The sequence below is a fragment of the Athalia rosae genome, chromosome 3, assembly GCF_917208135.1.
Source record: "Athalia rosae chromosome 3, iyAthRosa1.1, whole genome shotgun sequence".
Classification (NCBI taxonomy): Eukaryota; Metazoa; Arthropoda; class Insecta; order Hymenoptera; family Athaliidae; genus Athalia; species Athalia rosae.
The window spans coordinates 23,770,386-23,798,290 of record NC_064028.1 but is presented as its reverse complement, the minus strand read 5'-3'; the positions used below and the strand labels follow the sequence as shown (position 1 = coordinate 23,798,290).

Genomic DNA, 27,905 nt, shown 5'->3' with positions numbered 1-27,905 from the left:
TTTATTCGTCCTGCAATAAATCGTGAAAAATTTTAGCCTACGATTAAATTTTGTTGTTTGTGGGAGCTTCTTCGTCGGCATATTCTATTCTGTAAGGTCGTAGGAAATGAAATAATATCAGTTATTTATTTATGTTTGAGTCTTTATTTTCTTGGTTGATTATATTGCTATATTAATTCATAATATTTCATATAGCGTGACGTAAATACAAGGAATGTACTGGAGTGAATTATAAGATTTATATACAAGATTTCCAATAATCAATTACTATTTGTGTAGAGTTATCAATTTTTGTGGTTATCGTCTTCTTTCATTTTGTATCTTTTGTTTTCGTCCTTATGTTCACTTACAACTAACTACCCTTCATCATATATAGCATACTGACTCGACCAAGTAATAAATAAATTATATGTATTTGTATATAATTTTGCGAAAAAAGTTACATTCGTCCGGTAATTAAATTGAACATTCTTGTGTGCCTAATTATTTTCAATGTGATACTCTCAATACGTATCAATTATTCAAACAATTAATACCATTACGGAAGGATTCGTACTTTATGACAATTACCTGACTCAGTACACAGATCAAACTATAGTCAAATCACATATTACAGCTTACGGAATGTACAGGAATTTTTCATTTACTGCCAGAAATTTATTACGGATTTTTTTTTTTGCCATCAGTGATTGCTAAAAAAAAAATGGGAAATTCTTTTCATTTTTCATTTACTTTTTTTTCCACCTTTGAAAAGTTTCTGTACCTTTGTATTAATTTCTAGTAAAGTTAACTGACAGTCGTTGAATAACCATTAAATCGTGTCAAGTATAGTACATTACTCTAAACAAATATATTCCACATTCCCGCACTGCCAAAAAACTTAATCATTCATCTTTAAACCAGCTTAAACTAACAATATGGACAAAATTATTGTATAAGCTCACCGGAAAGATAATAGCGAATAATAGTCTATGGAGTTTGAAGTGATCTACTGATGGAGATAATTATCACTAATATAAGACGTAATATTAAATTTTTAAATTATACTACAGGTCGGAAGAACGGAAATTCATTTATAATATTTACAATTGTATGCGCGTGATTTGCATCATAATTAATTCAGTAAGAATACAAAACAGAATTATAATTAATATTTTAGTAATTTTGACATTATTGAATACTTTCGCCGTCACTTAATTTCCTTAAAAAAATTTATTGACGTCTGACGAAGTTTTATTTCAAATATTCTGCAAACGTATGATAATTTTAACGATATCTTATACAAGTAATAGTTATAAATTATTAATAATAACGATCCAAAAGAGTCCTGGTTTTCAGAAAAAAATCACTTACAGGCACTCTGTTGGATATTATTACCGTCATTAGTTTATTTTTTATTTATATATTTATTTTTAAATGTTTAAAGTATATCAACCGCACAGTACAAACATTCAAACATACAAAATGAAGTTCAAAACTATGAATTATATATGTATATGTATTTAATTAATATTGACTCTAATTTCATATCAGACTCACGCTAGCTGAAGTGAGTTCTTATTTGTAAAAATTGCAATGAATTTCAATGATAATGACATTGAAAAAGAAAATAAACTAGTTAGAATATATTTGCACCGTTTATTTTTTGTATAGTTAACTGATTCTATCAACCATATAATGAAAATCTAGATGTGTAATCTTTTAGAGTTTAAGTATGAAGTTCGTGTTTTTAGAATATTAATTAATGATGTTAAATAGCTATCAATAAATTTGGCATCTCTAAAAGTTTGTAAATAATTTATCATAACTATTGTTATAATATTCGTAATACGAGATCGCTTACAATCATTTTTATTATTATTGTTATCATTTGTATTTCAATTCTGTAGAATATTCTGGCAATTCCTTAGCGATCGCCTTGTTTTTTCTTCTTCTTCATCTATCTTATACTCATTAAATACCATCGATTTATGTAGGTAATATACGTGCAATATATTTCTATTGCCGTATTCACTACATTATCTATTTTATTTTATTTTGTGATTCTTTTTTTTTCAATGTTATCGTAATCATCCCATGGTGAAATTAATTTGGTAACTATTCACTTATTGCAACGGCATCGTATGATTCAAAATTATTTGTACATCTATTTATTACGATCAAAGAACACGTCCCAACTTAAAGCGTGTTTGTTTGATTTAATCTCGTCTTCGAAATTTTGATTCGCAAAAAGTTTGAGTTTACTCAAATAATTATGATTCATATGAGCGCAGATAAATTGTATGGTAAAAAAATCCTGCCTTAAAATTCGTTCAAGAACAAATTAGTTTATTAGCAAGACAAAAAAATAATGATCACAAAAATTACGTTAGCATGTTATTTGTTTTAACAAAATAGATGGCACGCTAAAATGCAGCAATGGAATGTTTTAAAATTCAAATATAATTTGTTGCTGATATTATTTGTCATCGTTGTTACTTTTTTTTTTCTTTTTTTCATCTAAGATCGTTAGATTGTCAGAAAAATAAAAAAATAAAACTTAATCAAAAGATTGGATATTATTTACATTAATTTGTGTTACGACGTTAACTAAGATTAAAGAACTCGATTGTGTTTTTCATCTTATTATTTTGTTTCTTTTTGCTTTATATATATATTACACATGATACGGTACCATTGATCAGTTTAATCGTTTGATATTTTATTAAAAGGTATAATGCTAGATACGATTTCAAGAATTTTCACCGCAAGCTATTTCTACACCTGGGTCACTGCAGTTGATCAAAGAAATAATTGCAGCTTCCGACGTCTCAACAGTGAAACAAAAGTGAAATGATACTTCCACATACCCGCCTAGAAAAATTCTTCCAGTACCCGATTCATTAGTACCTAATAATTAGTCAATAATATAATTACTAATTATGCCCGCGTTTTCTACATCATTTTAGTAAGGTGAGAATTCGACTTTCGTTTATTATTAATTATTTAAGTTAAATTAGTTGATGCTAAACGTCGACTATATCGTTGTCATAGTTGAAATTCGAGTCACGTAACAACGAAGTACGACGAAGCTTGAAGTTCGTGCGATTTTCTTCAACCATTTTCTCCACTTCCACGTCCTGCCATGTAATTGAAAAATGTATTGGTTCATCGTATTGAATTTTGAAACAGATATATATATCGACCATATTTTGATCACCATTCGTATCTCGATTGGACAGCATTACGTATTTCTTGATTGCAAGGGTTTCATTGTGAACAAACCCCCACAAAATAGAAACGCCCGAGTAGAAATATCGATCGAGCATAACGTCAAAAATTTTGTTTCAAAGAACAAGCGTTAAAATTATAAAAAAAAAAATATTCAAAGAAAACAAAAAATACCTGGATACTTGGAGGTGGGTCAACTGAGCGTCGAAGCACTGATCGCCATGCTGCGGGGACTGTATGTTCTAAAATGATATTTACAGGCAAACTAGTAAGTTTTAATTTGAACATGCACAGGAATAAGTCTTGGAAGTTAACGGAAAACCTTTCTGATTCAATCACATAAAATCGGAACTGGTATAATAGAGGATAAAGCCAGATAAATTAATTATGACTTCGATCTGCGAAGTAAAAAGACAAAAAAACGTACATACACATTCACGTTTGGCAAAGACACAATATTGCAAAGCTGAGACTGTCGAAGGGTTTTCAAAAAAAAACTTTGTTTTATTACGTTTCCACAAGGCAAATTACAAGAGTTTTAAGACACATTTAAACAAAAAACAACATAGATCAAAACGATAACAAATAAATACGGGGATATAGGCAGTGGGTTTGTTATTCAAAAAAACGAGCCGATATACATAACTTGGCATAATTCATTCAAAATGAGATTTCATATTCACATGAGTCGGTTATATTTACAATTACAATTTTCACAACGATGCAACAATCGATAAATGTTCCAGGGTTCATATGAAAAAGCAGACATTCAACACAGCTAGGATCCGCAAAAATAGAAATCAATCAATCGAAGCATGATTCTTATCGTAGGTACTTACCGTCTTCTTTTTTATCTATCTGCACTTTATTAAGACTAGCCGCAAGCTCCCTCACAGATCTTTTCTCCGTACTTGTATTGCTCAACGAACTCGTAGTGCTGCTACCAGATAAAGTAGGCGGCAAAGATGCTGGACCACTGACGCCACTATCCGTAGATTCGTCTAGCGCGTCGCCAGAATCTGGGGTATTTCCGGCTGATGTATTAGGACTAGAACCGTCACTTAATAAATTGAATTCTCCTGTGAAAAGAAATTGACTCAAAGGTTGACAACGTTCGAATCATCAACGAGATAACGCAATGTATTTCACGAGAGTATTGATTTTTTTACCAGATTTTCGGTCGGTAGCCATGCTCCATGGTCTGGGTTTTGGTGCGGTCGGAGGAGCCGGTTTATTTTTCATTTGACTACCACTTTTTGCAAGATCGCCAGCTGAAGAACCTTCCCCTTTATTGATTGGCTTAAAAATAGGGGACTTGGACACCTCAGCCCCCAGACTTTTAGGCCCTCCACCATTCGTCGGACTTCGCAGATCGAAACCGGTTGATCTTAATTTCACCGCTGGTATCACTGGACTTACAGGTTTATCGTCAATAGCTATTCGCTTCGCTATGTTTTTTTTAACATCTACTTCTTTGGTCACCGTAGTTACTGACGTAGTGGTTGTAGATTTTTTAACATCCTCTTTACCCGAGGTTACTACGCTATTTGCCGATAATTTTTTTTTACCATTTTCGAAAGCACCGTCTTTTGAAACTTGAGGTAAATTATTTATGTTTCTTTTAACATTATCGAGACTACCATCCTTGAAACTACCCGTTGTTCCGGAGTGTATTAAACTTTTCGCATCGTCCTTAGGACCGCTCGAATTAGCTATGGGTAAGGTACTCCTTTTTGAGACATCGACTAAACCGTCTTTTATGCTACCACTGCTGATCTCCTTCTTCATTTCATATTTCTCGTGACTCTGTGCGCTTTCCGTCGTATTTCGACGAGCAAGAGGAGAAGCCGTGAGTGGCGAATCGCCTTGAGATCTTCTACCGATCAGCGGTGAAAATTTTTCCAAATTATCCGTTGATCTAGATCTCGGCGTTGGTTCCAAAAGCGTTTTTAGCATAGGCGAACTACGACCTTGTTTTTTATCAACGTCAATTTTAACATCAGGAACTGCAGTTTTATGACTCATCAACGGAAGATTGGGACCTCCGTCCGTGGGAAATGTGTGAATAGAACTGTAACCGACACAAATAGTGTCAAGACTCGAAAGTTTTCAAGCGCTCAATTTATTTTTGCTTACCTGTCATCGCTCGTTGGTGATACTAAGGGCGTCGTGGGCGTTGTTGGCCTAAAAAACGTGTCAAGTCCTTCACCGATTGCCAAGCCATCGGCCAACTGATCAGGTCTTAACATCGGCCTCGTCGGTGCTCTAGTTTTTGTTCTTCTAGGTCTTGACTTAACTAAATGTTGTAACTGTTGGCCAACTGTATTCGGCAACTCAGAAACTGAGTCTAGTGACTCCGTCAGGGAATGTTCATTTTCGGATATAACTTCCGTCTGACATTTAGGCAAAGACGGCAATAAATCAGGTATATCATCAGCGGACAATCCCTCTACGGAATCTACGACTGATTTTGGCCTGAGTTTGCGCCCGTGCAAGCTCTTTCGTTTGTTAGACAAATGTGGAGTGGCCTGCAAAGATTATTCGGTACATCAATAAAAGTTATCATCGCACAATTTACGACAAACGAGAAAATTTTATACCACCTCATACTTTCGTAGGGCAATGTGCTCTATGTTGACTTACCAAATTGAGATATTCCAATTTCTGGCAAGCAATGGGAAAGCGAAAGAATTTGGTATATTATGATGAATGAATACTTGAATCGGTACAGAGATAAGACGGCTTAAATAACTATAACGTTTCCTAATATATTAAATATTCGTTAAAATAGTGTAACGATTATTAAACTACTGACCATAGGCGATTGATCGCTAGATCGCTGACTGATGGTGTCAGTAAAGGAAAGACTAGCTGCGCCTTCTTCTTCAGAATCTAAGCTAGTTCTACCGGCAGGTTTAATCATGACCCCACTAATGCTGCTGACTCCAGCGCTAACAGATCCACTTGATCTCAGCACATCAGGTGTACTACTTCTCGTTCTGCATCCGGCATCGCCGATCTATCAATAACGATCGATGATATTTAAGAAAAAAAATAAAATAACTACTCCTTTCGTCGGGGGGTTGGTTCTACTCAGAATGCACGCGACAACAATTATGACGAGTCAATCGCATTAACGACATCGTCGGAATTGATGATGACATCGAGAAGTTTTTTTCTTTTTCAGCGGTATGACAATTACCGAATTTACGGCGGATTAATGATTGTTAATAGTTGAAAAATCGAATTCACTCACCAATGTCTTGTAACTCCGGGATAATGACTCGATAACTTCGTCGGTAATTCGATCCGACACATGAGCTGCTACAGCCAAATTGAGTTCACTGTTTAAAAACATCGGAATAATCATTATAAATGAATTGAACACATAATATTTATACTTAGAATAAGTTGTAATCACAGCTCACTGCATTGGCAAGCTAACCACATGGATCAATTCGATCGGTTCAGAAAGCAGTAGAGGAAGTCACAATTATAAAGGAACAAAATCAACCGACACCGTACCAGTAGTGAATTTTGGAAGTCTGAACATGATTTACGGTCGGAAAGCTATCAGTTATAGATTATCAGTAAATAAACCATCAGAGATACGAGTTTTAATTGACTTTGCAGGGAAAAGACATGACACCAAAAAAGGGCATCGGTGACCGTCTACGAAATGTGGTGTACATGTGCGACGATACTTGTAATGGTTTTATCTTATTGTTGAAGGAAAACTTCCGTATACAAAATAGCAGCACAGATTCCTCGCTGTTGATTGGAATTTATTGCGGGTATGTTTTACTTTTTACAATAACCGCTAAAGTGTAGATATCACGTGGTAAAAAAAACGACTTCCGATAACGGATACCGTTTATCTATATTCCATATCTGAAACTATCTAGCGAATTGTTCGCTGAACAGAGAAAAAGAGGAGCCGCGCGGCATACAACAAACACAGAATACAATTATCCAATCTAATCTAAAAGATCCATAGTCTGATGGTTCGATAAATGATACAGTATGTTTAAATAGAAATTAGTTCATAATGTATTCTTTGATTAAAAGAAGAGGGAAAACAGCTTACTTGACTTTATTGATGATGTCAGTCCCAGCTTGTTCGAAAACGGTAGTATGAATAAACTCAGCGCTAATTTGATTTTTCTCTCTGCAACTATTTCTCAAATCGTATTCTACCGATATCGGTTCGCTTTCATCCCCCCTGATGACAGTTTGGTTCAGTACAGTTGGACATTGATCTTTAGCGCATTTAAGCATACCGTCCAGAGAGTCCTGAAGAACCGGCACGATTAGGATATGTGATCGCCATGCACAGTCTCATTCATTACGAAAATGTATTATTACCTGCAAATACCCTGAAACAACTTTGTGAATTTCATCCGATGCTTCTTTTAATTTTATCTCAATAGGACTACTCTCATCTCTCCGCGTAACAACCTCATGTAACCGCGGTAAAAGCTGTAAAAGTAATTTAAGATAAAAATTTCACCCTATTTTCAACTATTCCGATGTGTCCAGAGTTTTTAATCCACCTGTTTAGAATTATCAGCATCTTGTATCAACCCTGTAGCATAATTGATGTCGTTATTAGCGTCACAACTTTCAGCTGCCAATGTCTTTATCGTATCTTGTGTTTGCACCACTAGTCTATCGACCATTTGTTGCGTGGAACTTAGAAGGAATCCTTGTTGTAGCCTAAATGCTTGTCCGTGGCTGTATTTATTTGGGGTAACATTCCTTTGCAACAAATCCTGAATTTTTTTCATAAGTAACTCTGTCTTCTCTGCGGATGTTTTCATGCAGGGTTGCAAGTCAAATATCGGAAATGGCATATGCCTGACGCTGTAATTGCTGTCGAATCAAGCGAGTAATAAATTTCAATCGTTACGCAATAATAAAAGAAAAATAAGTGTGATAATTTTGATGACCATTCGACTCACTTTTCTAATGCATAGGCAATATCGCTGTATCCTTGCAACGTTATATTGTTTCTATCATAAATAATATTCTTCAAATGATTATTAATTTGCAACGCTTTAGCTAAAAGTCTAGCACCAGGATCTCCGATCTGAAGATACAAATTTAACGTACTATAAATTTCCCACGTACAATCCACGATGATCGATCCAGAATTGATTACTCAAAACCTATATCGAATCTTACCTGATTACCGCTGATGTCAAGAGTATGCAGGCATGTATTACTCCCGAGTGCATTGATTAGATTGTACAAATCACCTTTTAGTCTAGAATCAGGCAGATGTAAAGCTTGCAAAACGCAATCGTCTTCCTGGACCATCGTTACCAATGCTTCCATCACAACGGCTATGTGTTTAGTTTTCATACCAGCTGTATTTCTACCCATGTACAACTGTTTGATCGATTTATTTTTACTCACTGCCGTAATTACCTGCGCTAGATCTACGTCCATATCTAAAAACGCGACACATATTGTCATGAGTGAAAAAAAGAAGACGAGAAAAAAGGATCAATTAATCGAGGGGTATTCTGAAAATTTCACACTCACTGCTGTCGGATATATCCAATGACGATATGCATCTCACACCGTGTATGCAAGATTCCAGTACGTGGGCGCCCATTGATCCTAAATTATTTCCACTCATATCTAACTCTAATTCAACCGTACTTTCATTACACGCCAATCCGAGCAGTAAATGTTTCAGTCCTTCTAACGGTAATTTACAAAATGAAATATTCATATACTTTAAGGATAAGGTTGCGGTAAAAAATTGTTTAAAACTTGGTGGAATTTCTTTGGTTTTTTTGCTGGTAAACGAGTTCCTAGCAACATTTAAATGAACAAGATTCGTGGCACATCCTCGTAGCAACGCGCCGAATAGCTGAAAATTTATAGATAAAATAATAGAAAATTCACACTTTTCTGGATTACCGTGAGAAACGGGAGAATTCTTCTCACGAAATATTCACACACGTAGAAAAGAAGACTTACACATTCTAACGTCGTGTCTGTACCGCTGAGATCCAAGTGAGTTAGACTGTTCGGTTGCGCTAGGAAATTGCACAAATTCTGAAAGACGTGATATTTTTCATTTTTTATTTGTTCCAATTCAATTACCAAAGATAAGAGAAAACGCAACGCCGGTGAAAGAGAGTGCTAACGAAACCGCGCGAATACTTCGAGCTTCGTACTTACGGTGACGTCATCCTTCAAGTTATTCCCAGATAAATTTAAGTATTGAAGACTAGTCGGCATACTTCTGTTCAAACTCAAAGCATGTGCAATTTGATTGATGCCTTTGCCTGTCAGCCCACAATGGGCAAGATTCAACTTCTGTAATCCCTTTGGCAGTTTCCCCATTAAACCGCTTAAGTGTGTAGCACCTTTAAATAATATTCATTCAGTATGACACGAATAGGAAATACTTAACATATGTATACGCTTAAAGTAATTCCAAGTTCGAGTATAGAATATCGTGCTCATGAAATTAAGGCATGTATTTTACGTTATTGTTTCGGCGAAATTGGCTCTTTATGTGAGAAATAGTAATTACTATGAAGAAAAAAAAATTGCTGTTAATAATTTCATTAGCAGTATACAAGCGGCATTCCTGCTCTATACTCGTGAATTGATAAAATAATTCATAATAATTATAATGATAAATACTGCAGAAAAAAAAAAAATACTCAAGTGAAAACTACGTGCACGGTATTTTTTGAATGCATGCATTATTGGAAAAAATGTACGAAAAGAAAATTACAAAATAAATTGGCAAAAAAGAATGAATAAATAATTTTAACTAAAAATTTTACTGTAATTTCAATAATAATTAGTTACGAATAAGTTTTGTGCACACCTTGCATCAATTTGGCTATTATCCCACACAAACTAGAGGCTCCTATAAAAGTATGAACATAGCATTTATAAAATAAGCAGTCTGAATTTCATTAAAAGTCACGTTTTCTAGAGATGGATCGAAGGGTTATAAATTAATGTGAATTACTGGTGAATGATATGCGGGGTTCGTTTTGAAATAAAAATAGATGCTAGGACGATCCATCTCTGATTCGTGTATATGCGTGTAATTTTGTAAAATATGTACGAGAATTTGTCGCCATCATGATCGATAATTGGGATGTTGAGAAAAATATTTTTCGGGCTGATTCGGAAACAAAAATCTGATAAAAATAAGAAACACAAAAATTCAACGAAACCAAAAGGAAATTGTGCTTTCTGTAGGCATATAATTAAACATAGAAGTTGTACGTGAAGGAACATACATAAATTGGCACACATGACTATCTAGGTATGTGAATTTATAAAGAGAAAAATCGGTTCGTGTGCATTTCCAATTCATACCTCTGCATAACGATCTTTGGAGTAATGGTGAACAGTTAATCGTGTAAAGAATGAATAATAATAATTGAAAAAAAAAAAAAAAATACTGAATTGAAAATGTTTATTAGTTAAAATTACAATAAAAAAGCGGTGATGTTTTACTAGCGGCGATAGCGCAGCGTAGAACATATGCAAATAAAGTTAAAAATCGTTTGGATTTATGATGATAAAAAGATGGTACCCACCTTTATCTTCTATCATATTATTCGACAAATCGATAGTATGCAACATGGTATTGGTATTTGATATCAAAGCTATCGATAACTTGTGAGCAAAATCCCTGGAAGTGAAAAAATAATGTTCAACAATTTTTCGAATTTGGGGAAAGGAAGAGAACGGAAATTTTTCAATCAGTTTTAACCGTATAAAGTTTTTAGTGAATTCTCGTGATGTACTAACCATTTAATTCCTAAATTGTCTAAATAAATTTCTTGAATTGACAATGATCTTCGCATCACATGCAGTAGCCTTTCCAAAGGTTCGTGACCCAATTTAATATGAGATACTCTTAACTTAGTGAACCACGTATTGTATTCTAATGCTGAAATAATTGGCACCAAATCTTTTTGTTCCAAATGATCAAAATCTCTTAAATTGAGCTCTCTCGTATCGTGAGATAAGTATATGGTGTCCACATCCTGTAATTATTGCGAAATGAAGCTCGTTTAAAAAAATTAACAAAATGAGACAGGTTACAATTAAACGACGCTTCAATTATTTTTCTTCCGCATGCGTTATCAATGAATGAATGAATGAATGAATGAATCGAGTTGAACGAATGTCCGTGAGGAATTTCAGCCGATCGACTCACCCATGCGACTTCATCTCTATATGGGACTCCGTGTAAATCACACATGCAAGCGTATTGCGTAGAAAATCCACCACACGGTCCTGTGTGTCTCGTGGCTTCCGTACTTCTCGCTAACTCGCTCCCTCTTATACTTTGCAATCTGCTAGCTGGTATGACGTCTATTTTTCGTATAATGTAACTACGAAAAATTCGCGAAATTTAGGATAGCGAAAGAACACCGCTTGAATAAGCCTTACATGAACGATTGGCGTACACTTGGCCGCGATAAAATGTACTTTTCGCTCAAGTATACGCGAACGAGGTTTGTAAACTTACTTGAGAGGTACGGTTGGAAAAATATTTCGAATCGCAGTGTGCAAGGCTTCTATCATAGCGTCTACTTCTGTGGTATCGACACCACCACCCATAGTGGTAAAGCTGTAAACTCTGTCTCCTACAGTTAAACTCAACTGATTTCCTCTTTTCGATTCTACAGCTGTAATCTCTAGATAGTGAAAATGGCAGTCGATCTATTGGAGAAAGGCACTTATTTTAATCCCAAGCTCCTTACTCTACCCACCAATTAAAGACTCGCGACGTACATACGAAGAGGCAATTGCAATAATGACGAATGTCCAAAATGATTTTAATTCCGAGTACGTCATTCGGACGCTTGATTGAAAATTTGACGAATTATGTACTTGCTTAGAATTGAAATAATTTTAGATATTCCTCATTATAATATTGCAGTGGACCCATTGTACGGTGGAGTTGCATTATTTCTATCGATTAAGGACCGTGACAAACTCACCCTTGTTGGCACTTTGGCTGTTAGGAGGAATAGGCGGCATGGTGAAAATACCTGTAAAACGGAGAAGCAATTGATGTACATCGAATATAAATAATTTCGAGATCCTAATTTTATGGATAATTAGTTCTGGAGAGATTCCTCCATGCGTATATAATAACGATTTTACTAACTGTTTATTATAGAGGAAAAAAAATTAAAAAACCGCCTTTTCAAGATGTTCCGCAGTTTAACTAATACCCGCATAGCTACTCTCACGATCACGCCCCGTCTCGAATTACCATGAAACAATGGCCTGTTTGTTCGTTGCGCAAAACGCACATTATGCACGGATTAGTTCTAAGAGGCTGACTGATTTTTTTAAATGCTATACGTACCGTCTACCGTACGTAGGGATAATGGTGAAAATGAATAATAATAATAATAATAAAGTGTAGAAACTGTAAAAAGCGTAGAAAATAAAAATCAATTCGACAAAGAGTATTCAGGTGAAAAAGTGCAGACCGTGTATTTAATCAGAGCCCTCATTAGTTTCATTGATCCAAATGATTTTTTTAAAGTCTGACTCTTTGTTCGACCCTTTGTATAAGTATGTACCTTTCGCACAAAAAGGTTTCGCAGGCGTAATTCTCAAGCCAGACTGTAAATCGCATATTTCGCACAGTACACCTATATACACCTCGGCGGTACTACTTATCCGAGTCAGTTGACAGTCTGTCTGTCCCTCTCACTCTCTCTCTCTCTCTCCGTCGTTCCCCCGCATTTGCACATTTATTTGCAGATTTCTACAGGTGATATAGGTATGTACAACGAAACATCGCCGAAGGAGTTCGTACTTACGGTGGAAAATAGCTATACTTATACCCTACACCTAGGGCTTCCGTGGTGCGGTGTAGCTGTTTACGACGGGGGTCTACCGAGTGGGTAGGAGCTTTATACGATTCTCGAGGGCGACGCGCACGGACCCTGAAAACTTTAATAAGTACTCTCCGAAGTACACGTGCGCATAATATACCTGTACTTTTACCATTAATTATTAGTACATCTACGACACGCATTTTCGTCAAACGAAAGTTGCGCACAGCGATCACGTGAAATCGGTAGGAATTTTTATACACGTACGTATCGTACAGTTATGTGTCTGACCCTGTGTAATATTACACGCATAGGGTGAGTCATGATCAAGTGCGAACGACCAACGCCAGATTTCAAGTACACATCACAGATACGTTTGCACATTTTCCCTGTCATATCATTGGCGCAATTGATCGCGAGCTTTCGTTATACAAATTACGAACCGATTGCGGAAACGAATACGAGGGCATACGGTTATTAATAAAACGTCTCGTCATATGTCGGTGTTATAAATAAACCGCTCCAGGCCATATGCGATAACGGCGGTAAAAAAATGTTTATTTCTCTTCTTTTTTTTTTCTTCTCCTTCTTCCTCCGACTGTCACGAGAAGCTGACTTCATGGCTAATTGTTTCCGAGACGCTATATAATCGATTACATTGATTCCCGTACAACCCGCACATGGAAGTATAAGGAAGCCGGACCGGGTCATAAGATGCTTCGGGCGATTGAACGCCGTAATATCGGCAAAGAATCCGGGCTGCAAACCGCTTGGCGCAATTAAACGCGCTTCACTGGCTGACCGGCTCACTTGTTCGATTCCCTTTTGAGATACGTTTTCGATCTCACGTATGTACGAATAGACGTGTAGTATACACATGTGGTAGTAAAGCGATGGGGACAATGATTCATCTGCAATTGACAACGTGCGATGTTTTCTAACTTCCCCTTCCAAGTACAAACCCTCGAATCATTGAAATTTCGATCATTCATAATTTTGAAAGGAATTTTCATTGATGCATCAGGCTAATGATATGCAATACGTTAATATTTCCGTTCCGTATACGAGGTGATTATTTTTTGCAGTTTGCACACGTGCAGCTTGCAGGGCCAGAGATTGGGGGGGAGGTAGAGTTATAAAAGACAATACGAGGATCGGTGCATATTAGCATCAGCTTTTTTTGCATTCTCGCGTGATAGTCAGCGATCGCTGACTCGTTCATTTCGCATAGACTAACCGGGCTGCTTATTGACCTATACCGCATCAGCACAGCGGCATAATGTAGGCGTTGTCGGTGTACTTGGATGTATAGTGAAAATACAGGTCGTGCGTCGCGACAACACGGCGCCCTTTACACTCTCCACATACAGCAGACATATACTCGGAAAGACAGACAGAGGGAGAGACACGAGCATCGATCTACTCGCTCTTGTTGTATTTGTACGTATGTGTGCTACCTACTGGTGGATAGGAGTCACTGTACGTATAGAAACTTCATTTCGTACACGCGTACAATATGGAACAATACACGTGCGTGTCGAACGACCAGAAAAGGAAAAACAGAAAAAAAATTAATGAAATTGGGAACACGTTTAAAAAAAAAAAGTTTCATTCAAACCAAAAAAAAAAGTGGAAAAAGTTTTCAAATTAATACATGGTGAAAATGGGTATCGCAGGAATGTGAGATAAATTTTTTGCTTCGTACGCGGGCGTAATTATTAGAAAGAATAAGAAAATAGTTATGCACGTTAATAAATTAAAACGCGCGAGCAATGAATTTTCCACGGTAAATTTAATAGCAAAGTAATGAACATAGCTGACGGGGCAAGGGTTAATTAATTTTAGAAAACCATTAGAATTACGCGAAATGAATTTCTGTAACGTACATAGAGGTATATACCTGAATATATATATCAATTGGGCTGTTTAACAGACTCATTAAAATTGTCCAGATTATTCCTCCAGTCTGAACTGATCACTTCTCATTTCTGCACGAAAATCCATTCGAATGCACGCATGTGTTGTAGATGGAAGACATACGCGCACGTTGCATATATTTCAATGCACAAGTTTCAAGAACTGCATAAAACGTTCTCAAGTTCTAGCGAAGCGATCAGGAAGTGAGGAAAAGCACTCGTCTTGGTCAATCAGAGCCAAACAAAGAGAGCACAGATTGCGGCAAATGGTGGATGCTTTTGAAAATCGCGGCCGCGATACAGTTTTAGTTTTTCTACCGCAACAAAAAAAAAAAAAAAAAAACCCGCTGATTCAGCGTTATTTGTGCGGTAATGGAATTTCTATTGAAATTCTTGCCTAGGCTGAAAAATCTTATTGTTAGCGAAAAAAGAGAGAACTCCTGTATCTTTTACGAAGGCAAAAGTTATTCCTGCATGTAATATACCCTGCAATCCCGTTTCGCGTGAAAATCAATTTCCATATTACATTGCTCTGCAGGTTCGTTAAAGGCTGAAACTAAACAATAAACAGCGGTACAGGTCGGTTCGATGGTTCAGGCGGTCGAGCGTGATATGACTATAACAACACCAATGCCGCGGGGAAAATGAAGATCGATTTTCCACCTGAACAAGACGAGGCCGCGTGAAACCCTAATTCGCCGAAAGAAAGAACCGTTGCTCTGCTTTTCATGATTTCGTCATTATTATTCTTTCGATAAAACCCAACTCACATTTCTTCTCGGATGATTCTGAGCTTGCATTGCAGCAAACATTTCACGTTCGATCAGCTGCATATAGGTATACATGTGTGTAATAAGCTGACTCACGTGTGCCACGGGCTCAAATAAAGTGAATGAATAGGATCCACCTCGGAATCCGCATAAAGTCTGAACACGAATATAATAACCGGACATACACTCAAGTATTACGTACGAACGTACGTAACGCCTACCTACCTACCTACCTACCTATTTACCTACCGACAAAAAAATGCGTGCGTTTGAAGGAAAACAGGCCCAGGAAAGTAGGATGCAGATGTAAAGATATACGAGTTCATTACTACCTGGGAACGGTGTCCCAAAAGAGCAACAGTTACATAAAAAAATACTCAACATCATTAGTGTAAGGTAATAGCTTTTCATACGTATAGGTACGCTATGTTCGCACCGGACCGTTTTACAATATGCGGGTCAGCGTATATGTGCACGTACACGATATGTAACGGGAAATAACATCGTTATCACCTAAACTATACATATATGTATTTGTATGTAGACGCTGTAATAAAAATTTTTCTGTTAGAGGATTTCAACTGAACAAGGCAAAAAATAATTAATAATGATTTTGATAACAAAAATTCCGTTCGACGCGAGAGTGCATGATTACCCCTTATCGGCCAGCTGGACAGTCGGGATATTTAATTATTATTTATATCAGAAAATTATTTTGTACCGATTAAATAGTAGTTATAATAAAATTGAAGAAACTTTCTAACTCACGTTAGTATAACAAATCAATTGATAATGAATTTTGTCACACGGTTGAATGTTACAAGAGTTATCTATCACGTCACGTAAATCAGGGCGAACGTGTCATTTTTCATTGTCAAATTATATACTGTACCTGCAGTCCTCCACAACCAGACATCGGAAGCAACGAACAATTGGACCATCGCAAAAGCGCCTCGAGCTACTCTATTGTATCTATAAGTTTTACTATATAGGAAGCTGCAAGAACCAACCTTCGCCGAACCCTAAACGTCACATCGAACTGTCACCGAACTGTATTATAAACTACCCTATAATTCTCCAAGTTACCGTGATCTATAGATCCATGGCGGCAGATACAGATACCTGTACGATACCTGTACGATTATACCTACTGATATAGCTGTAACCAACAACTTTTAATTTAAGTAATTAGATTAATTAAAGTCGGAATGTTTGGTGCTGAGTAAATAGTTGCAAATGCTTCGAATAGACGGAACACTATCGGACGGTTTTTCTTTCTTTTGCATATAATTGTACAACGTTAATTTTTTTTATCATATTCTTTTTCACGTTATTTTTTGGTAATGTACTTTCTAACCCACAGTTTCCTCTATTTAACAAGTAAACTATACTATCAATTTTCTTTTTAATGCATGATAATTGAATACAAATGAATGTAATACACGCAAGACCGTTATCCGCGAATGCGTCATACATATGTATAAGACGAATATATCGGAATAATGAATTATCTTATCAGAGATCTTATCCGAAAAATATGAGTAAAAAAAATGTAATATTCAATATATAAAATTTTGAATGAGAGGAATGCATGTACGCTACATTATTGTATCCGCCATTGCAGTTAAAACTTCTGTACTGATGTATGTACCTTACACAGATTTTGATCATATGTTATACAGTATCACATATGTATGGGTATGCTCTAAATCCAGAGAGCAAATTGGGCCAGAATCAGTCGGAAGTAGGGCAATCGATTGCAGAATTTTTTTCGGGAATGAATCGGTCTTGCTTCTCAATTTCTTTCTTTCGTTATTATATATTTTTCTTCATTCTAGTCTCATTCGTTCAATCGCGGAAATGAGAATATGTAGAATTTAGAAATCCTGATATTATCACAATTGTGCTCGCGTACAGCTGTTGAATTACGCAAAAGGGGAAAGCAGCGCGACGAAGTGAGTCTATTTCTTTTCTTTTTGTTCCAAATTAATTCATCGTGGGTATACATACCTAATGTATATTTAGATGTATTTTTTAGCTGTAGGTGAACAAGATGTTTCAATGAAATTTCACGCAACGTATACGTATAAATCAGCATTGGATCGCGTATAATTTAAAGACGAAATTGAAAACTTGTAAATTCAGGCGATAAACAATTTACATTTTTTTTGCTTCAAATAGCTGAAAAGGATTTGCATGATGTACCGAATTATTTTAAAACTCACGCACATATTAACAGACAGCGTGAAGCATTTCTTCAATATTTTCAATAGACATCGCTTCGGTACCTACAGCGATATTATACTAAAGGTAAGAGAAATTCTGCAGGACTTATCGATTCAATTCCAGCTGCGGCTCTCTACCGTACATATATACTTATATACCTACATGTGTGTGAATATAAAGTCATGGAATTAGTGTAGCATCTTGAAAAAGTGGTCCATAGATTTCAAAAGAACTACACACAACCTGCATATGCAGAAGTGGCATTTAAAACGAATATGAAATTCCAATATAGATGCATACCAAATCAGGTGGCGCTGATCCATCTATACTTATTTCGGTGTTTCTCGATACTCGTACATCATATACACAGTTTGAAGTTACGAAAAAAAATCATGAGCAGCGATTTTGAAAGTTTATACCGCATTTGTGACACCTCATATACCTGTGTGTATTTTATTAAACGATTATGATAAAGTCATGCATTTCTTTTCAATCATCATTATTATTATTATTGTGGTTTTTTTTTTTTTAATACGGTATAATTTGCGGAAGGAAGAAAGGAAATGGAAATGGTATAGGTAACAGAAATGAAATGAATGAGACAAAAAAATGGGCAACAAAAGTTATATCTCGGAATACATCCTGTTCGTCTGATAGAGTGGTTTATGGATTCATTGGAATACCTGTCACGTTCATAAGTGACTAACATTCATTTTTGTTCGATATGAACGAACTAAGGACACGATCGTATCATACATCTGACTGAAGGTATGGAAAACTGGAGTCATTTACGTCTTAGAATATTTACGACAACAGGGTGACGTCGATTTCTAAGGTGATCAATTGGATTTATAGACTTTGTGATTCCTGCGTTGTATAATCAACTGCGAATAATCATTTCTTTTACCACTAAACGGGAGCTTCGTTGTTAGTTAACGACAACGTTTACACGCGACTTAATCAAATAGTTTGATAAGGTCGTTTCTTCAATCAAAATGTTGATATAATTCGTCAGTCGACATTCTCTCGTATCTGTTCAACGACACGAGTCACTTCTTCTACAATTTTCTTTTCTCTCTATTGCGACTAGGCCGAAAATTCCAATTTCTCATTCCTAACTATAATAAGCGGCATGGTTATCCTGTAGTTATAGAAAAACTTCAAGGTCGATATTAGTTGGTTATTCATTTACATTTGCCTCGTTGGTATGGTATAAGTGAACAATTATATATACCCTAACTGTGAGGGATAATTCGGTGAATGTATTCCACCTCACGTTCCGTTTCTTTAGTATTTTCAAACAGGTAGATTTCTTTTGTAAGTGGAATATAATGGCAGGTTATACGATGATTTTTCAGTCTGTTTCAGCAGTTCACGATGACAATTCAAGATTGAAACAATTTTTGTTACCAATCCTTATCAAACTTTGTAGATAGTTCCTTTTCTCATTTTTCTGTGCTGTGATTGATTTTATTCAGATTACTATTTCTTCCTGATCATGAGAATATGATTAAAAAAATAATTGGTACTCACCAATACGCGATTTTCTTGTTTATCCTGTTTCGTTTCTAGTCTCACAACATTCTTCAACAATATTTTAACATGTTTGCCCAATAAGGCCTTTACGGATTCTGCAAAAGAAAAAAGACATCAATCTACCAATCATGTAAAAACGTTTACACTCGCTTTTACAACAACTGTAATGTATTCCGCAGATAATTGACCGAATGTACAATTTTTTTACTTTTTCATGAATTGAAAAGTACCAGAATATTGATGAATGAAAAAAGTGAGCACGCTTCAATTTCATTTCAAGTGAAGAGATTACTATATAAGCCTGGCTATTATCATCCGAGTTAACCATCATACAGTGCAGGGAAAACAAATCTGCGCTAAAAGCTTTGAAGAGTTACTTGGAAGAAATTTTTTGTTTGTTTTCGGAAATATTACTTCATCACTCAAGTGATTCTAATTTTCGTATAGGGGAAGAGAATTTTAAAGACAATGCTCAAGACTTACAATAAATTCTTTTTTTTTCAAAAAGCATCAGAGAGGAAGTGGTTATATCTGTACACGTATAAGTACATACGCGATATACGCCCGTTGAAAAGGGGGCATACCGGGAATCTCTTTGTAAGAACAAGAGAAAAAAACTGAGCTAAAGAAAAAGAGGCGAGAGAGAAAAAGAAACGGAGAATATCAGATGAGTCACTTGTCCCAAATGAATTCTTTCATGCGCATGAAAAAAACACTAATTTGCGTTAAGTGGTGTAAATTTACACTCATCGATAAATAATAATTACAATTCAATTCAAATACTGTGTAATAATATGGGTACATGGCAGAATTGATTATGAAAACCTGATCGTTTGACATTGATAAACCTTAATCTGATAGCAATTGATAAGTCGTTGAAATCATAATTTTCACTTTGTTTTATAGATTTTTCTTAGAGTAATTCAAAGATTTGGTAAAAAAAAAACCTTGTGTCAGAATAAAAAATAAATGTAGGCAAATTTTGGCAGATTTGACACCTCTTCGTGTGTTCGTCTGAGGAAATTTCTACATACCGTAACGAGTAAAGCTCAGACAGGCGATAGTTGTAATTTTTAAATACTTATCGATTGGATTTCGAAAATAGATTGGAGTACTCAATGAATAGAGAAATTTAAAATTGAGATTTCGCCCACTTTGCGAAAATTCCTAAACGTAAACATACGAATGTTGCGAATTAGTACTTACCATTTAAATCCTTTGTTAGCTGCGAACGGGTAGACATTTTCGCAGGATTTACACTAGCACTTTACACAACACGATAAAGCATAATTTTCACACTTTAATTTCATTAATACTTTCGAAATAAACTAAATATTTGAGAAAATAATAAGGAACGTCGCGTGAACGTGATACAGAACTGCCGCCATGTTGTACTCCGACTGTCTACTGTTTTCTCCTAGACTTAAGATCGGTGCTCAGTTCGAAGACTTACCGTATAGATCGCGATGAGCATTCCTTCCCGGCGTTCATATGAGTTTAAAATTCCTCATAAGTACCATTGTTGCCATCCGTAATCTTACCAGAATGCCGTTAGGTGTCCTACCCATTACTTTCTGACGCCTAACTATGCATGCATAAATAATTGATTGGTGGGTCAGTCAACAAATTACTGCAACTTCAGAGTTGTTCCTAGTAGCATTCCGTCTGCGACTGCGGTTTGTGTTTATCGTGATATTTATTTGGGTAATGGGATACGGTGGACACCGCAAATGTGATTTGTTAATAAATGGTAATCTGATGCGATAGAAAGAAGGAACTAGCAGACATTAACCATGCTCAGTTAGCAAAAGAATGAGAGTATTAAAATCAAGTGATCTTTAAACTCGGATAACATTATTATCATCGCCTACGATGGCTGCTAGTACTAGTGGTGTATGCGATGAGAAAAAGAAAGTTCGTAAATTGAGTCTAAGTTATTTGAAAAATACTTTTCAAAAGAAATCTGGAAGCTCAATTTGCGCCGAAACTACATCAAACGATGGCAATAGTATATTAGAAAATATAAGCCTAGAAGACCGCGAATTTACGAGCGAATCAGGTCCGAACAGAGTGACGTCTTCGTCTTCCTGTGAGCCAGAGAGAACCCTCAAAGACATAAAATACAATGAAACCAACAAGGATAAGCAAAACGGATTTTTTAGGAACATTAAAAAGCGCTTACACATCAAAGATCTGACACTCTGTAAATCAAAGCAAAAGGTACAGGCAATCATCAACCAAACACAAAAACATGTGTTCCAATATAACTCTTACCATATATCATTACACTAATCCATACCTATTGCAGATCAAAGCAATTGAACCATCCAGTCCATCGTACAGTCTCAGCGATACCTTTAAACTAACTCCGACACAGTTGCCAATTGTACTACTACAAGAGAAAGAGCTGGACTCGAACATTACTCAAAATGGTACAGGCCCAGTGAATGGCTACTTGCAGCATACTCAAAATATTTCACAAAATACTTCAATCGATGAAGAAAACAGGCTGCAAGAACCTGAGTACATATCATCAGGTGTCGGTAATGTGGCAGAGCCACAAGCACAGGCTAGTAGTTCAAGAGAATCTGAGGAAACAAAGCCAGATTCAGAGAGCAAAAATGAAAAAAAGTTCAACTTAACGGAGGAGCTGCTCAAGCTCAGTAAGTACGGATGGTATTGGGGACCAATTTCTAGAGACGAGGCCGATACCAAACTTGCTAACGAACCCGACGGAGCATTTCTAGTACGAGATTCCTCTGCTGACAAGTAAGCATGCTACAACATATGTATACTATAGTTTTTCATATAGATTCAAGGAACATTCAGTCCTACATTGTGTTTTACTTGAACAAAGTTGCAATCAATTTTCCTCTTTGATTTTTCTCAATTGTTTTGTGATACTTTTACATCCAAATCTTATTGTTTTCTTTGAAATATCACTCTGCCCTCTCACAGCAATATGTGGGTGTATCACAGTTAGTCATGGCATTAGTCATTATGCGACAATTAACTCTGATATGAATTCTCCACTAGACATATTTTATCTGGTATTTATGGCAGATGATTTTTTTGCAATACATATCAGATAACAATGATAACAAAAACTAACAATTACTTCTTATCTAGGTATCTGTTGACTCTGAGTTTCAAATCGTCAGGGAAATTGCTTCACACAAGAGTAGAACATAGCGGTGGTTTATTTTCATTATATTATCATCCAGAGTGCGAACGATTTTCTTCGGTAGTGGCATTGATAAATCACTCCATGAGTTTTAGCCAGTCAGCTGTTTATTGTTATTCTCGTCCAAGATATCCTGGTCATCCAGCTTTTCCAGTTAGATTGACAAAGCCAGTTAGTCGATTTACTCAAGTCAGAAGTTTACAATACCTCTGTCGTTTTGTAATTAGACAAAACACCAGAGTTGATAATATCGATAAGCTACCTTTGCCCGATCCTATTAGAGAATATATAGAAGAGGCTCATTATTAATATATTATATATTATCATTTAGCATGCAAAACAATACAGTGCCTTTGGTAACTGGAGTACAACCATCCGTATGTTTGTATTCCATTATTCTCCAAGCTAGCTTTTATATAATATATACATACAATATGTATATACCCTGATGAAAAAACTGGAAAACGAAAAATTTAAAAGAAACGTGTTAGGAAATTTCATGTGTTAATTATTTATGCTTTATTTAAAGCAACGATTTTAATGCTGGATGAATTTTTTTGATTAATATTTGTCTATTTTACGAAACTCATTGCATATAATCTCACGGTAAATGAAGGAATACTAAAAAAAAATTCTTTTGTGCTCAGGCAGCAACAATAATTGAAAAAGTTGATTGTAAATACTTACTCATAGGAATCTGAATAAAATCTCAAAATCAATCAAATATTGCGCATTGATGAAAAAAAAAATTTTTGAAGTAGTTTGATTATTATTAATTTCTATAAATTTGTTTTTAATTTAATCTAAGACTGAAAATCGTTGATGAGTTGAATGTGGAGTAATAAATGAAACCCTACTAGTCGTGGAAAAGCGTGTATGGAAAACTATTGTGAATCCCCAATTCTCAATAAGTAAATTCAAGATTTATTGTGAGGTAGTACGAGTGATGTAACTGTTATGAAAAGATTTGTTATTCAAATAATTGAAAAGCAAATTAAGGACTTGTATATTTTTATAAGAATTGGCAGATCTAAATCTGATGTGGAGTCTCGGTGAATATATAAATTTGGTGCTAAATTTTGGTTTTTCACCTCAACGAATAAGTATGTTTGTACATTGTTATTACTATATTACGTTTATTCCATACCTATTTATTGTAATTTCCTAATTCTCACGACGCGTAGTTCCGGTTGAGAAATAGCAATACTTAGAGAAATAAGTGTGAATATGCTGTAATTATAAATGTTATCAATAGAACTTCGAAATAATGACCTACGACAATAATTATGATTCCCAAAGGAAATACATAGTGCTGGTTATCCAAAGCAATAATTCACCATAATATTCTAAATGATGTTCAAATATGAAATGTGATTATTTGTATCCGTACATTGAGATATGTCTTCGATTTTTTACGGTACGGAATATTAAAATTGCCGTATATTTGTTGCGTGTAAAATAAAAAATATTTACAAACTCTGCGCGTACACTTATTGAAAACAGGTACCGTTAGCACACGATATTCTATCACAAAAAGGGTGGAATATTAAGGGAATCAAATCAAGATATCTCATCATTTGTGTGACAACAGGAATATTTTAATTACTGTTTTTAATAATTTATGTACATTACATATTTTAGCTCCACTAATACTTATGCGAATAGGTCCTATCTGTTCCAATTAAGCCCGAGTATATTTCGTGCCTAGTGATTTAAAAAGACAGAAATTGTTAAATTATGAGGCTGCGAAAAATATTTTTTTCAAAAACATTGCACTCAAATTACCGTGACAAATGCAGCAGTTGCTGCTTCTGTTGCTTGATTCAAATCAGGTGGGCCAGGTGCGGTTGATAGGATTCGATGGAGCTGTGCTGCATCTTCAATACGCCTTTGCAAGAACTGCCAAGTTTGCTGATGATCAGGGCTGTTGTCTTGCAACATGTACAGTTCTGTAGCTTTATAAATTCCAGCTAAAATTACTCTCCTTGTGTACCAGTTAAACTGAAAAAAAAGAATATAATTTAATTGTATCACTTTTTTGAATAGTAAGTAATGTCGAACACTTACATCCACGGATCTATCTCCAGCATAGTAACAGATATCATCAACTAGCGTCAATAAATTTGCTAAGGCTGTTGGAACATTTGGCGGCAATGCCATTAGACCCATAGCCTGGGGCCAAATTTTTTTGTATGGCACTAACATTCTGAGCCTTGTTTCCAGAGCATCTTTCACGTATAGGTCAGGGGACTTCTTGGCCTTTGAAGAATCTTCTTTGATAGCTAGTGCTTCGGCTTTAAGCTGCTGAGCGAGGTTTTGGTTGCATGTGGAATAAAAATGTTGAACTAAATCTGCTTCGCCATTTGGGAACATGCCGTGAATCACCCCAGGATAACCAATGGATTCAGCGCCTTGAAAAATTATGGACATGTCTACACCTATTTCAATTTTCCATTTTTATGGTTTAAATTTACCAGCGCTGATAGCCCGCTTGCTCCATCCAAGGTCAGGTACAAAAGCCATGGCGGCACTAAGGATCTTGGTTTTAATATTCTTTTCATATTCCCCATCGCTTTCATTGGCTGATGATTCTGACTCAGCATCATGCGCTGCAACCTTTTGCGCTTGATCAATTCGCAAGGCTTTCGAAGTCCAAAAGCCTCTGAAACCTAATGAACTAATAATTAGTATGAGCTATAGCAACTTCGTTTTGTTTGCAAATATTCCAGTCATTAATTAATATTGGATAAGGTGTTAATTCAATGCAAATTCCATAATATATGATACAGTTTATTGAAAGATACAAAATTTACAGGTTTATTGATATCTGAGGAATAACTTGAAGATAGTACATCACTTGCAGAAAATGAATAGTTACCAATCACTTACAGTTGGCATGAATAGAAAACACATGCACATAAATTTAGAAATACACATAGATTCACATCTATTAACAACACAATTGCGGAAAGTTGATGTTTATTTCAATAGACGCTGTTCAATGCATTCATTTACCCTGATCAAAATGCTTTCCATTACATCAAAGGCATTCATAGCTTGTAAACAAAAGTTGATTTTTTCTCTAGTCGGCATAGTTGGCAAAGTTTTGCCTCCTACTGTAATACTAATTTTGTCATTAGATTTGCTAGCTTCATTCTGGGTTTGGGATTTATTAAATTTATCTTGTGCTTCAAGATCTTTTATCTTGAGTTGGTAATGAGCCCGAGACATATTTAATCCTTCACGAAGGGGATGTATGAAATCTGTTTCAAGCTTGGCTGTAAAATTCCAAACGCCAGTTAAATTTGTTTTATCGCGAATTACTAGAAATCTGATGAAATTCAAACTTCCAATTATCTCATCTGAAATCTCTACCAAGTCCGACGAACTCAAAAATGGCATCTTACAGGCTTTGACCAATAAAGCATAAATACGTTTGCCTGTGAAACTTGGATCTATTGGATCAGATTCTAGACATTTTATTACAGAATCTTTTACAATACTTGTAAGGCAGCTACGCAGTCCTGAGTGATTGAAAACATCATACAAATGTATTATCAGTAGATATTTGGCTTCCATAGTGAAAATTCTAAAATAAAGTTTAAAAACCTCAAACGAACTCTCTCTCTGTTCACGAACATCACAGTAAATCATAACTTGACTCAAATCTTCAATGAACTTTGAGTAGATTTTCAACTCCAAGGCATCTGTATCAACCGAAAAAGGGTCTATCCTAACAAGAGCTGCCTTTATAAGCGCTAAGCCTTTTAAAATCAACAAATATTCTGGGTTTTTCAACAAACAGGATGACAAATAAAGACAATTTTGAAGTACATAATGTGGATGATACACACAAGGAACCCAAGGTAATTGTAAATCACTTCCAAGGATAAGATAATAAAAATTAGCATATGCTAAATCAGAAATCATGTCTGTGGGAGTGAATAAATCTGTGAGATGATTGGCTTCTTTGGTGGAAGAATAGTCCTTTTCTATATAGTCTTCTTTAAATGATTTTGGGTTGGATACTTGCATTATTCTTTTTTCTACATATTCGAAGAACCGAAATGGATTTCCAGTCAAATGAGTTATGCACTTGAGAATATCATCTGCAAGCATTCTCCTCAGGCTTTTTTTATCTTCGAATTCTAGGTAGCAAAATGGTTTGCCAAGCAAAGAGATCATAGAACTCAAAAGGAGTTCTCTTTGATTAGCTATAACAATTTCACCATGTGAGAGAGATACTTCAGAGATAAATAACTTCAAAAATGGTAGAATTGCCTGATAAACATTAACAATTCTAAACACAGCTGGATCAGTGTCTAGAAGAACAATTTCATCTCCTTCTAGCTTTTGATTTTCAGGAACTGGTAATTCGCTGACATGAGACTTTATTGTGTTGATACACCACTCCAGAGATCTACCTCTTGATCCTTCCAGCCTTTTCAAACATGTGGCAATTGGTCTTAGGATAGTGCAGAACTTTGTATCGTTATCCAGACACTCTGCTTGTTCAATGAATTCCAAGAGTGTTTCTGCTGGATCGCAGCGACTGGCAATATTTTCGAGCAGAGTTACACAGCATTGAAATAAGTCCGGTTTGTTTTTAATATTGTAACTGTTTAGATACCCGGAAGCTATTGGTATCAGATCCCATGAACAATCCACAAGAGAAGCAGAAAACTGCTCGTCGTTAATAAGGATCAATGCATCATCTGTATTCTCATTGTTCAACAAACTGGTCAATTTTTTGATCAATTCACTGTGTAGATCATTTTTATTAGGTTTCTCGACTACCTCCTCAGACATATTCGAGGTTATGCTATGTTACACAGGCACCAGCCTTCAACAATATAAACTCAACAATGTGTCACACACACAATTATGCACGGGACACCTTGACTGTATATTGATACGTCAAACCACCATGCTAAAATAACTATCACTTCAAAAAATCTACGAATATGCTTTGCAGTTTGTTACTTACTTTGTATTGAAACAATCCTTCGAAGACTGGAGATATTCACCAACGAAGAGTACGGTGCCATCTTTTTTTTCACTGCCCACTTCACGTAGCACTGTTTTCAAATTCTTAACTCTATTTTCGCTCCTATGAAACTTTTATCAATAATCATATGAAATTCGCTTCAGCGTTTCCGCACTACTGCGTAGTACAATTACGACGCAAGTGATCATTCAAGAATATGTACAC

The 27,905-nt window shown here is 35.6% G+C and overlaps 4 protein-coding genes across 7 annotated transcripts; 1 reads left to right on the top strand and 3 right to left on the bottom strand.

The window, feature by feature from the left end:
- Window positions 1–121: 121 nt before the first annotated feature.
- LOC105686876 (F-actin-uncapping protein LRRC16A) lies at window positions 122–20,904 on the bottom strand. 4 transcript variants are annotated; one of them, XM_012402086.3, is made up of 24 exons: window positions 20,716–20,904; window positions 19,507–19,604; window positions 12,210–12,260; window positions 11,735–11,928; window positions 11,420–11,597; window positions 11,008–11,246; window positions 10,794–10,888; window positions 10,067–10,108; window positions 9,406–9,593; window positions 9,202–9,279; window positions 8,758–9,091; window positions 8,395–8,663; window positions 8,172–8,299; window positions 7,764–8,082; window positions 7,576–7,689; window positions 7,298–7,503; window positions 6,467–6,554; window positions 6,026–6,229; window positions 5,854–5,874; window positions 5,347–5,738; window positions 4,380–5,281; window positions 4,050–4,289; window positions 3,385–3,452; window positions 122–3,119 (listed from the first exon to the last, which is right to left on the bottom strand). In XM_012402086.3, the coding sequence occupies exons 1-24, from the start codon at window positions 20,750–20,752 to the stop codon at window positions 3,006–3,008; spliced, it is 4,599 nt and encodes a 1,532-aa protein (XP_012257509.2). In that variant the 5' UTR covers window positions 20,753–20,904; the 3' UTR covers window positions 122–3,005. The 4 variants fall into 4 exon arrangements, with proteins under 4 accessions (XP_012257509.2, XP_012257512.2, XP_012257510.2 ...); XM_012402089.3 differs by lacking the exon at window positions 3,385–3,452; XM_012402087.4 differs by lacking the exon at window positions 5,854–5,874.
- Window positions 20,905–21,186: 282 nt separating this feature from the next.
- Window positions 21,187–23,165, top strand: LOC105686803 (suppressor of cytokine signaling 4). The gene is made up of 3 exons (XM_012401936.3): window positions 21,187–21,729; window positions 21,818–22,278; window positions 22,639–23,165. The coding sequence occupies exons 1-3, from the start codon at window positions 21,382–21,384 to the stop codon at window positions 23,000–23,002; spliced, it is 1,173 nt and encodes a 390-aa protein (XP_012257359.1). The 5' UTR covers window positions 21,187–21,381; the 3' UTR covers window positions 23,003–23,165.
- Window positions 23,166–24,269: 1,104 nt separating this feature from the next.
- LOC105686894 (ubiquinone biosynthesis protein COQ9, mitochondrial) lies at window positions 24,270–27,886 on the bottom strand. Its single transcript, XM_012402129.3, has 5 exons — window positions 27,681–27,886; window positions 25,168–25,362; window positions 24,761–25,104; window positions 24,479–24,694; window positions 24,270–24,397 (listed from the first exon to the last, which is right to left on the bottom strand). Exons 1-5 carry the CDS (start codon window positions 27,739–27,741, stop codon window positions 24,362–24,364), a joined length of 852 nt encoding a protein of 283 aa, XP_012257552.1. The 5' UTR covers window positions 27,742–27,886; the 3' UTR covers window positions 24,270–24,361.
- Window positions 25,468–27,674, bottom strand: LOC105686893 (glomulin). Its single transcript, XM_012402128.3, has one exon. The coding sequence runs from the start codon at window positions 27,500–27,502 to the stop codon at window positions 25,673–25,675; it is 1,830 nt and encodes a 609-aa protein (XP_012257551.2). The 5' UTR covers window positions 27,503–27,674; the 3' UTR covers window positions 25,468–25,672.
- Window positions 27,887–27,905: the final 19 nt, after the last annotated feature.